Source organism: Bacillus rossius, chromosome 11, assembly GCF_032445375.1.
Source record: "Bacillus rossius redtenbacheri isolate Brsri chromosome 11, Brsri_v3, whole genome shotgun sequence".
In the NCBI taxonomy this organism is placed as follows: Eukaryota; Metazoa; Arthropoda; class Insecta; order Phasmatodea; family Bacillidae; genus Bacillus; species Bacillus rossius.
In genome coordinates this window covers 52,157,438-52,170,465 of record NC_086338.1, presented here as the reverse complement: position 1 = coordinate 52,170,465, position 13,028 = coordinate 52,157,438, and the positions used below count along the sequence as shown (strand labels likewise).

The 13,028-nt window shown below is 35.3% G+C and overlaps 1 protein-coding gene across 1 annotated transcript; it reads right to left on the bottom strand.

Annotated features, from left to right (window-relative positions):
• Positions 1–217: 217 nt before the first annotated feature.
• On the bottom strand, positions 218–12,603 carry LOC134536976 (V-type proton ATPase 16 kDa proteolipid subunit c). The gene is made up of 3 exons (XM_063377094.1): positions 12,290–12,603; positions 4,277–4,466; positions 218–1,952 (listed from the first exon to the last, which is right to left on the bottom strand). The coding sequence occupies exons 1-3, from the start codon at positions 12,369–12,371 to the stop codon at positions 1,748–1,750; spliced, it is 477 nt and encodes a 158-aa protein (XP_063233164.1). The 5' UTR covers positions 12,372–12,603; the 3' UTR covers positions 218–1,747.
• Between the last annotated feature and the right edge of the window lie 425 nt (positions 12,604–13,028).

Genomic DNA, 13,028 nt, shown 5'->3' with positions numbered 1-13,028 from the left:
AATAAATATCACACAGCACACCACGATAGGTGCTTGGACATATGACATATGGCTAGTGTCCAGAGAATAGCAATAATAGTTACAAAATATTCTGTTAAGTGTGAGGTTTATTAAAATGATTAATTTTTTTAATGCAAAAAAAAAAATCAAATTATTATTAAGTAAAATTAAATGCACTCTGTATATAACATGCAGCAGGAAATTAAAAACCACTAAATTACACAGATCAATTTATTTTTTTTTCCAAATTTTCATTCACATACAGCAAAACACATTTCACTCATACATAAGAATGAATGACAGTACATATCACTATGCTACATATTCACACATTGGTATTTTAAGTTCCGCTTTAAGTTTACACTTGAAATCCAAGAATTATTGGAAGTTATAGGTGTGATTTTTGAATAGACAATCCAATTAATGTGGATTCATGGTATACCCCATTAAATTATATATATATAAAAAACTTAAAAATTACTAAGTTTATAAATTTTTAATAAAAGGTGTATACAAAGAGAGATTGAAGAAAAAAGATCAGGAAAGACACAGATCTTAGTAAAAATTAAGTTTACTGAGAATCACCTTCATAAAAATTCAGATTCATTTTATTACAGCCTCCAAAAAAAATAAATTAAAATGGTTACCAATAGCTAAGTACTGTACATCAAATAGATAACATGAAATTGACAGATTAATACTGCACATTAAAGTGTGTTCCGCTGGCAAGTAATTTACACTTGTACCACCCGTTATCGCAGGTGGAATACCGAACACACTACCATCGCAAGAGAATCATTACCATTTTTCTTGGGAACATTTCTCCTGGACTTTTGTTAGTCTCTGTTGGACCTTGGCAGTTTCAAAGCCAAGCAAGTACCACTGAACCAATAGTTAACCAATTGCAACAGTAAATAATATATTCTACTTTTTTTTTTTACATTACATCAGCAATGGCAGAATATGGAATGTACACATTGAAGTAGTCCCCTTCCCATTTAATCTCACACTGAATGCTAACACTAATTTTTTAACTACTTTGCAAATGTTTGCAACTATAGCACAGTCTGTCGACCTACAAATGTGGGAGATGAGGTACACACAGCCACACTGAAAGCTAGACACCGCCCACCTCGGTGGTGGTCGGAGCGTTCGTTCTCGGGTTTTCGCTACATATATATATACATCATAGATCTCGACGCTGCCTTCATGCAAGAAATATGTTGTCGGACTGAAAACGTCAACTTAACGGGCATCAACAACTATCACGTGACCCTAACAGATTGTAAAAAACTAAAACATAATACTACTTTTTCAATTTTCTTTTTTCTCTTTTTTAAATTTGAATCAGTTTTATGTACAAGCTAAACCAATTTCTGGAGAAATGTTGACCTCTATCAAAAGTGATATGTTTGCATGCAATATACAGCCTTTATAACATCATACACAAATTAAATAAAAACTCATACAAAACTCTGTATTCCGACAAACAACACACTTCTAACAGGTGAAAACATTTTCTTGCCGATCATTGTGCTCTCTTTTTCAACCCAGGTGCTTTATCCATCAACTAGGCTAATATAATTACAGATGAGGCCGGAAGTCACCTCGCGTGAGACACCGATCGGAAAACGACGTCCCCTCTCGCATCCATCACTCGAAGATGACTTCCGGCTACAAGGTATAAATGTATTACACATGAACGATGGAAAATAATTGTTACGGACAGGAGGCGCCCCCGACAGGTTTATTTCGTGTAGAGGTAGATGGCGACGATGAGGCCGTAGAGCCCCAGCACCTCGGCGAAGATGAGGATGAGGATCATGCCGACGAAGAGGCGAGGCTGCTGGGCGGTGCCGCGCACCCCGGCGTCGCCCACGATGCCGATGGCGAAGCCCGCGGCCAGGCCGCTGAAGCCCACGGCCAGGCCGGCCCCCAGGTGCAGGAAGCCCCTGCAGACACGTGGCGCTCGGAAAAAGCATGCTACAGCTACAGCTAAAGACATCCCTCGTTCCCGACCATCAACAAAGCACCTCTGTTTCCTCAATGTAGGATCAGCGACGGCAAACTGGCGGCCCGTGGGCTAAAACCGGCAGTGACATTTCGTTAACGCACGTTTAAAGAATCTCTAAAACAAAAATATTATCACAAGGCACGAACAGTTCACAAGCTACAGCTAAGAACCGTCTCCCGTTCTCGACCATCAACGAAGCACTTCTGTTTCCTTAAATGTAGGATCAGAGACTGCAAACTGGCGGCCCGTGGGCTAAAACCTGGCAGTGACATTTCGTAACGCACGTTTAAAGAATTATCAAGTAAACCACTGTGTATTAACAGTCTATCTGCATATAAGAAACACAGTTGTCAGAAGCCACAGTATTTTCACAGAAATACTTAAAAAATATTATTTACAATAATGTAGGCCAATCTATGCTGAGATGGAGACCTGGGCTTTGCAAAAAAGTGAAATGAACACGCTAGAAGAGTTTTAAATGTGTATGTACAGGAGAATTCTGCGTTTGAGCTTGAGGTCACAGGTAATAAATGATGTGAAGAAAAGAAATGGAACGAAAACAGAACAAAAAAGAATTAAAATCAGAAAACTGCAATATTTGGGACAAATAATATGAGAATAGCATCCGCTGTCCAAGGGAAGATTGAAGAAAGAACAGAACGAGGTAGAAATCGCATTTCCCGACTGGGTACTTTAATGAGTATTATTACCACCACTAAATTATTCATCCCTGAAATTTCTGAAGCCGGATATGCATGATGGTTGCTGACCTTAGAGGAGATGACAAAGGCCTAATTAATCTTTTTAGTGTTTAATGATAATTTTTTATAATTTAAAGTTTTCGTTAAAACATTTTTAAAGACAATTTTCATTACTTCATCACATTCTACAAATTAAATTTATTAGCTATTATACAGAACATAGACATGAAATACTGTCAAAATGCAATATTAATTTTCGTGCCTGGCTCTCTGATTAATTTAAAAAATATCTGGAACTCCAAAAAAATGAACTACAGTCACAGACTCAAGGAACTGAACTAGTTAAATTCAGAATAAATTTATGCTCGGCATTGTCTTTATTGTTTGCAATTTCAAGATCTTGACACTTTTACTACATAGAAATATTTACACCGGTAAAAACCACACACATTAAAAGTGCAGGTGGTGATGAATTCAAAGGAGCAACAGGCAATCAATATCATTCAATGACAAAGCGACCAATTTGCAAATGCTACCTAGTACGAGTTAAAGTATTTTCCCAAGAGAAGTCATTAGCACAGGGGCACTCGAACAGGAATTGGCCATGACCTGTAGTACACAGAACCATCCCACTTAACACGGAGAAATTTAAAAAAACTAAACGAAACTAAAGTCAGAATGGCCATACCAAGATTCGAACCCAAGTCCTATCGGATGCAAATCCAGCATCTGACCACACCACCTCACTTCATAATTTGACATTAGATTTATGAAAAGTTGGTTCGTAATCGATTCAGAAAATTTAAAGGGTTCTAGATTTTTTTCTTTACGGAAACTCAATTGTCAAAATTACAATGCTATCACACTGCCTAACAGCGCCTTCAAAAAATGGGCAGTTAAATTAGAAATTAAAAAACTGTTCATGATTACCAAGTGGCATCTGTTAAAATGTCTAAAAGAAGTTTCTTTTAAAATATATTTAGTTGCATATTTTGTGGTACCGAATATCGAAATCACCACTGGGTCATGCTCGAATTAAAGCCCACCGCACACGGTACAATATTTTCTACTAGTTTGCTTACTAGAATGCTTATTGGTTTCTGTACTGTGTAGGCTACAAGCTGAAACACTAGGTGCACTACAAGTTTCTGCTGCACACAATTCTAGCTGCCTTACTAGTTTTGTTGAGAGAATATTCTCCACAACAAATTTTTATTATGATAAATCACATTTTTTACTGCATACAAACAAGGCTCTTCTTTGTATGCATTTATTAAAACGAGGAGTTGGTCACCAGTCCACTTCTTTCCGTCCATGTTTGTGCTGTTTTCGTGAGTTTCTGATCGGCCACTCAAATATCGGAACACACCAAGCAACGAAAATAGGACGCTGTCTATTACGCAAAACCAGTAGCCCAGCTCGCACAGCTACTAGTGTCCAGTTTGAATTCGAGTGAAGAAACTAGTAGTAGAGCCAGTACGACTCCTAGCTTACAATATTGTACCGTGTGCGGCAGGCTCAAGTCACTCGCTCGCCACAGGGCGGAGGCAGCACAACTCACTTGTAGAGCTTGTACTTGGGCGGCTCTTCCAGGGAGCCCGCTATCAGCACGGCCACCACCAGGCCGTAGATGGCGATGATGCCCGCCATCACCACGGGGATGATGGACTTCATGATGAGCTCCGGCCTCATCACAGACATCGCGGCGATGCCCGTGCCAGACTTCGCCGTCCCGTACGCCGCTCCGAGCGCTGCGAGAGAGGACACACTGCAGCGCCACCACCCTCTGGCACCGTCCGCACACCCCCTCGGTCGTGTGTCGACTGTACCAGGGGGAAGGGAGGGGAGGCACGGTGGTTGAGTGGTTGGATCACTCGCCTCTCACCAACACAGGTGTGAATTCCTAGTGTGGTTTCTAGGGATATTCCATTTTACCACACCAATACATTCTGTTGTTGCTCCATTGTCAAAATTTGACCCAATATTTTCCCAATGACCACGTCTTAGACAGACATTCAATCTCCTAAAATAAAAAAGTGGGATTGCAGTAATTGCAACATACTTTTATAGATATGAGTTAAGTAATGATGCAGACAATAGAATCTGTCAATGAAAAGTATCACAGCCAGTTAAAAAAAAAAGAAAAAAAAAAGGATATTTAGAGCATTAAGGCTATTGTTAGACAAATACAATGAAACTTGAAGAGTAATAGCATATTAAAAAAAAATAAAAAAAGTAGAGTATTTGTTTTAACTTTTTCAAAATTTGTCCTTAATTGAGCCGAAAGGAGAAAACTGATCTTACGCACATTACATATACGTCCGAACACACCAATTGGAGGTTAGATATTGGCACATGTAATCTACCTTAGTATTAAATAAGCTTCTATACAAACCCTCTTACAATTTCAACCCTTTGTTTTTTATGAAACCTTTTATAGAAATCACATTTCACTGCTTTGGTTAAGGATTTTTTTTTGAACTGATAGTGTACATTCTCTCTCACAAAGTTAAAGTATTATCCACCACCCTAAATTCACGAGATCGAAGCCATGGGTGCAGATCTAGTAAAACTAACAGAGACTAAGAAATTTGTTCAAAGCTGTCTTATCCAGAAATGTAAACTGTGTAACAAAAAAAACTACACAGACAAGAATAGTGAACAAAAAAAAAATGCTACAGTGATCAAGTATTTTTATTAAACTTATATCTGCAAAATCTGGTAATAATTCTGGTAATATGGCAAAATCTCCTTCAAAATTATATACATTTTAAAAATCAACTTACTTGTATTACTTGCTTGTGGTGTCTGGCCACTTATAGTGCCTGCATATCTGTATTTGTTTACCTTTATATATATAAATATAAATAAATATAAATATATGGTTTGACTGTGAGCCCACCATTTAAGTTCGCAAACTGTCGGCGGGCATGTCACAAATATAAATAAGAAAAATTCATTCAATTTTTCTTTTAAGACATTAAGAAACTGTATACGTAGTATGAAAAAAATACTGATACCATTTTGTATTTAAATATCCACAATTTCCCTGTTTTCCAGGGTTTGAAGACACTAATTCCCTAAGTTTTCCATTTTCTGTACTTTCCTTATCAGCAGGAAGCTAACTGACAGGTCAATGCTGAAGCTGCCCAGGGGAAAAGAAAACCCATTAAAAATTATTTTGTGATTGTAAAATATAATTTCATACCCTTCCACTCCCCTAAAACATATAAATATGTTTTTCAAGTTATAAAGTTACTGTGTTCTTACATTAATTAAAACTAACTAGTTAGTAAATAATTACTGTATGAATTTTGATAAAACTTATTTAAATGCTCACGTGGAATTCTTATAGGCATTTTCAGATGAAGGTTCCCCATTAGTTTCCGTTAAAGTGAGAAACATGTGCAAGTATTGGAACTGGAGAGAATCTAAAAATATTGCTATATTTTACTGGGGTCATATGTTTTTGTACTGGCGGAAGCAGAGGGATGGTATTACTCCCAAATGTGATTCACTTGGCAACGAGTGCTCACAGAAGAAAGCTGGAACCACCGAACCTGGAGACAAGTTAACATCCACCCCCGGGCAGTGGACTGTGCCCCGAAGACGACGACAGCACGCAAGACAATGCCAACTATTGTTAGCGGCAACACGTGGCGCTGCCAAAAAATGTGAACTATTTTGGGAATCTCAATCGTTACAATACACCCTGCAACGGGCGTGCCCCAATCTCTGCCACATGGCAGTGTGCGATACAATCCCTGAATTCCCACACTTGTTTTTTTATTTTATTTTTAAAATCTGATAACTCCATTTGGCTTAAATTTTACATCTCAAATTTCTTATAGAATATATTAAAAAAAATCACTTGAACATAGTTAAAAAAAACTGAGTATTCACAGAATTAAAATAAACTTAGTTTTTCCATAAATACAATAAAACCACAACAGTTGCATCGTACACTGTGTTTGGGCCTAGGTCTACCCATTCAAAGTACAATAGCTATAAACAAACTATTTAAATTTTGTGCTCAGCCGTCATGTTGGATGTGCCTACAGTTATAATAGTATGGTGTCTGTTAACTCAGCAAGTGTATTGTTCGTGCAAACACAATGAATAGGTACCCCAGCATCAGGTCAATGGTAGATTTGCTTAAAATCCTACAAATTTGTCTACTACAGAATCATGCAAACAATATCCAATGGATTTTGATTAAACTTAGCATGATAAATATATAAAATGTTAAAAAGTAAAAAACATTTAGGACACTCATCTAAATAAATTTCAATATTCCTATGTACAGAATGCACACATTTTTTTCTTTGCTCAGTGCACTAGAACTATTCCATTTAAAGAAAGCCACAGGCACAACTATAATATCATAAATTTCCTTCTCAATCAATTGTGAGGTTCTTATAGACGTAACATTAAACACTAAACTGCATCACTGGAAACTTCAAAAGGTGAATATGTTTATGTGCATTATAATTCAACAGTTCATAAATCACTTTTCAATCACACCCTACCAAGTTATAATTCATAACACTGATTAATAATGAGATTCTATATACCCATCGACTAATTTTTTTAGAGATCACGTTATTCTACCTTATAAATGATATATTTTCATACTTTCACCTCTCAAGCAAATCTATTGAATGCTCAAGTAGGGCCGTTTATTACACACATTTCTATTAATTTCCTATGACAATTTTGGAGACCCAACATAATTGAACGAAATAGTTTTTTATTACAAAAAAGAACAATCAGAACATTACTAAAACATTCACAGCAACATTGCACTTTGTATATGTTATGTGTGTATAAGAATAGGCACTATTCATAAATAAATCAATAAAAAAAACTAATTCATAAATTAAAAAAATACATATAAGAAACTGAATTATGTACCCCCAGCCCCCCTAGTTTCTACTGCAGTATATGTTAGAAGAGAAAACATTCTATCAATTATTGTAGGATTCTAATAAAATAGACACTCTTCAACAACCTAAATTAAGTGGCTTCGAAAATGTTACTACTCCACAGCAGAATATCTCACCATGAATGAATGAAAACTTATCAACATATAACCTTATCAATTAAATCTTAAAACCTCTTTAAATTTCATTATTATTCTGATTATTTGTATTGCTTGTAATGTTAGTTAGCATAGTCATATACAACCTATATCATATATGTATTATTGTTTTACATTTATATGGTATGTTTTACCATTTGCAAAGAACTGTTGCAGCAAATTACTGATGCAAGTGTCCGATAACATGTGGTCTAATGGGCGAACTAAAATATGTCTAACATTCATACCAGAGAAGATTATGGTGTCCAAACTCTGAATCAAATTTAGTGTGTGTTAAACCAGGTAGTTTCAACTCCCTATCATAAAAAGTTTTTTGAGAGTACATTTTGCAGGACTTGTAGCTAATACATCATACCACATCAATCTACATAGCCTTCTTATTTGCCTACAATTAAGATATCTATATAACTTTTTGCAGCTGTCTCTACAATTGTTAAAAATATACTTTTGACAGATTTTATGCTGTAAATAGATTGCAGACAGCCAAATGGAAATGACTTTCTCACAGGCAACACGTGATGGGTCATTACAAAACACAATTATCACGTATTCAAAAGTTTTTTATTCAGTGGGAAAAAAAGTAGCGGCATCAAATGAGATGGTATAAGTAATGTAACACTTGTAATTTTGCTATCAACTGAAGAGAGAAAAATAATGTTTGCTTGGTATTAGTCAATACTATTGGTTGTGGAAGGTACAGAGTGGCAAATACATTAAAACTAGAAAATAGCGGAATAAAATATGTTAGGGTGTTAGCAATGTTAGACATGGTGTTTGATAAATGGAATAATAATGATTGTACGGCAGTAAAAGTAAGGTCTCTTGACGTACCAAAAAAGAGTTTGTTGAAGTTTCAGTTTTCATGTTGTGTTCCATGTTCAAGGTGAATAATGAATGTAGTTTTAACACTTGGTGTAAAAGTTGGTACTTAAATGAGATGATATTTAAGTTTAAGCGAGCGGTCCGAGAATAGAGAACCAATCATGTTACAACAGTAGAGGTTACCGAAAATGTACATGGTAATAAGTGTAGTAGTCACTAGAGTAACTAAAATTTGTGTTTCGTTACAGTGAATTAATTTTATGGTAGTTACATTATTTTCCGGGAATAAATTTAATATACACAAAAGAAATATAGAAAGAAGCTAATAAGTTAAGTTGTTTTCAAAATATAGTGTAAGTGATTGGTAGTAGCGTTTTGTGTGCATTATGTTTGCTGTAATATGCAGGGGGTGGGGTTGGTGGTTTATTTGGGATAGATTAAATATTTGTTGTCTCAGGTCAGGAGAATCAAAATGTATAAGATATCTCATGAAAAAAGTCTTGGATAAAAAGAAAGATTTGATGAAGTTATGCCAGATATATTAAAAACTATTTTATAAGTTTGTATTGTGATATGCTATTCATAAAAAAGGCAGTGTAAGTAATTATAACCTGAATGTTAACAGAACAAGGTGGTTTAAGACAGGAAATAACCACATACTTGTTTTGCACATATTTGTTTGAGGAAATTAAAAGATGGTATGCAAAATAACACATCTTCAGTATTGTTTTCTACAAGCAAAGCTAGTATACTTTACAATACAAAGGATGTTGAAAACTTAGGGGAACCTTAATGAAAAATAAAATTATATAAAAGTGATATTGCAAAATATACTAACACGGGCATGATTGTAGCATGTAATAGTTGGTAATGTACCTTCAGTATTGTGTTCTATATTGAAATATATAGGATAGTAGTATACTTTAGAATACCCCAGGCATTTAAATAAATACATTAACAGAGGCAGATTGTAATATATAATATGATACCATAGGTAATAAGTTTTTGATATGTTCTATACTGGAATAGTTACACAGTAGTATACTTAATAATCCCAGGACATTCAAATCATTGTAGAAAATTAATGAATTAAATAATAGGTAAACGTTTTGTATTAATTATCCAAGTTAATCTCTTGTTCCTGATGGCATGAACCTGTATGCATTGATCCTGTGGTACATGATGCTTACAGTTTTAATTTTGAATGTCTAAAGATCCTGGCCCCACAAAAAAAAATTGTGGTAAAACAATTAATGATCATAGTTAAATACAAAATAGAATTTCCTTTTTATTTAACTTATCTTAATTTATGGTTATATCACAAGGTTTTGTTAATTGCAGAATATTTTGATGTACTAAATTAAAACAGCAAGCATCATGTACCACAGGATCAAAATGTACAGGCTCATGCTATCAGGATCACGGGATAAACTTGGATACGTGATATGGGACTTTGACCAAATTATATAAAAGTTGCATCACCAAATATACACACTGGGAAGGAAAGACAGAATGGAGGAGGGGGGGGGGGGACGACAAGATTGTAGAATACCATAGGTAATGAAAGTTCAGTATTGTGTTCTAGACTGGAATAGACAGGGCTGTAGTATCGTGACTTGATGCAAGCTTTTGGACATACCGTAGTGGTGTAGTATATAATAAAAATACCCAAAAACTAGTTTCATCAAGAAACATATTTTGTGCAACATACGCATAAGAAAGTTTCCCAGCCAAAACCCCAAAAGCACATAACGTGAGCCGTGCCATCTTGGTGACTGTATTGTTGGGGAATCAGCATCTGAATACTCCCCAGGAGTCTCCAGACTGGTTGGTCACCAAACCCCCTCCCCGCCCCCTAATCTTAGAAAGCAGGCTACGTCTGGGTGTTTGGCACACCTTTTTCTCAAGGCCACTAGCCGCAGCATTCCCTTCTCGGCCGTCCCTCCCACACCAAACCACACTACATAAGGTTAGGTCCTAATAGAACTGCTTTTGTGAATGGTGAATATTTCCTGCATCCCTACATGGTCTTCCTAAACAGAGGAAGCAATATTTTCTTATCCTTGCTCTTATGGTACGCTGTATGTTACACATTAATTAAAATAATCCCAAAATCTTTTTAGTTCCAACAAGATTCTGAAACACCCGCCCCCCCCCCCCCCCTGTAGAGTTTCCCAATTAAGTCCAGGGTATTTTAAAATGATAAAAATGATAAAAAATAACCAAAACAAAAGATTTAATTCTGTTAACAAAATATTCATGGCGATATCATGTAGAGTCTAATACTGTAAACTACACTTATTCAACTTCAAAGTATTTTAAATGTTACCCGAACAAATCTTTCACTTGTAACAATCAACTGTAAATAATTACTACTTCCTACACAACTGCTATCAACTTCTTTTATTCTAGTATCATCTGTCTATACAGAACATATCCTGTATCACATATCCAAGTCAATATCTTGATCCTAAGAGCATGACTCTGTAGTAGATAACATTTTTTTTTTAAATTTAGTTCATCAAAATATCCTGACATAGCAAAAACTTGGAATATAATTAAACGTTCCTAGTTATGTCCACAACTGCTAGACATATGTACACATAGTCCTCCAATGTAACAGCTGTTTGCACCTACATTAAGATGGCCAAAAAACTTACACCACTAACAACTGCTATCTTCATTGCACGAAACAAGTACTAACAAAACTTCATTTAAACTGAACCAATTCAAAATATAAGACATCTTTACAGATTTCATCAGCTGAGAGCATGTGCCACGCCCCCTTCGCACACACCTGCATGCACCTTTAATGCTCTTCAAAGAGAGCATCGTTAAAACCACTTTAAATCAAAACGTCCTAAAGCAGCTGTTAGAAAAAAAACCACTAAAATTTAAATTTAACTCAAGTTTTCGAAACATAAATCTAGTGCTAAACTAACAAAATACAAGTTTAACATAATTGGCACTTGTTATCTTATCTCAACCAATGATTAAGATTATTTACTTTTTTTTCTTACAAGATACGATTGGTCAAATGGGGGCTTTAATAACAACACACAAAAAGTCATTAAGTCGTATACCGCTTCAGAGTTAAATTATGCAGCGTAATATGATAAAATATAAAGTAATCGGTTGAAATACAACGTAAATTCGCTAAAGCACCTGTGTTTTCACTGAGCTAATAACACGACGGCAATGCTAGAACAAATACACCAGTTGCCGACTTGTTCAATATAGGCCTATATATTTTAATACAATATTAAAGTCTTTATAAAAGAATGTGAGTGTAACCAATCAAATGTCACGAGTACACATTTTAAGCTCTGAATATCAAACTTTACTGCTAAGATACAGGGAAATCAACTAACGTATATCAAAAGCACTAATCTCATATTAAAACTATAGTTTGGGAGGGCGGTGCGAGATTAGTAAATACAATATATCGTCTCCATGACCACTGATTTATACGTTCTCACTTAGGACATAACGGACATGGCAGCTCAATGCTGAATCGCCACATTCGTCACACAAAACAAACGTCTGCATTCAAGCATCTCAGGCAGACCCAATTTTATTTCGCTTTAATGAAATATAACAGACCTAAATACATATTAAGAAGTAATAATCGATATTGCAAGACCTACTTACCACTGAATATTATAGCTGCAGCAGCACCCATTACACCAAAAAACGCCGAATAAACTGGCGCATCATCCAAACCCGTAGCCATTGCGATAATTTAAGAGTATTTACAGGTTCTTTAAAAAACACCACACAATATTCACTCACTACACACGAGACACAACCCACTGTCAAATATGGCTCACAGTGGTAAGGGTCTTATATTGTACAGACGTTTTAAGGCGTAACTCTCATGTACGTCTACTTTCTATTGGCCGACAACTACACTGAGGACGAGAAAGAGACAAATAGCAATATCTGTTTTATCTAAGTGTACATGACGTCACCAAGAAACGTAGGCACAACTATAGTCAAATACACGCTTACAATTAAAATATTTCCAAAGATACCTAAAAATAGCTAAATAATACTAAAATATAATGCAATGTAAAATTTAGGTTGGATTAAATGTCACGAATAATTTGTATCTAAAAGAATAATAATTTATACTTTATATTTTGAGAATTGATATGAGCTTTTGAATGACCATAGTAATACACAACTTCCGTATAGATTGTACAGTTACTCATTTGTGGTCCCAAAAATTTAAATTATATATGATGTTTGATATAAATGTTTTAAAAAATTAGTTTACATTAAAATATGCTGTAAAGGCCCATTTCACTACGAGAGTTTAAAAATTTAAGCCAAGCTTAACAAACACATTAGCATCGTTTAGTAACAAATTGCATTTTACCAAATATTT

Excerpts from the sequence above, each read along its gene's own strand:
- LOC134536976 (XM_063377094.1), bottom strand. The coding sequence starts at position 12,371 with ATGGCTACGGGTTTGGATGATGCGCCAGTTTATTCGGCGTTTTTTGGT. Across the intron at positions 4,467-12,289 it reads TGCAGCTATAATATTCAGTG|CGCTCGGAGCGGCGTACGGG; the intron begins GTAAGTAGGTCT and ends CCTCTCTCGCAG. Across the intron at positions 1,953-4,276 it reads CCCAAGTACAAGCTCTACAA|GGGCTTCCTGCACCTGGGGG; the intron begins GTGAGTTGTGCT and ends ACGTGTCTGCAG.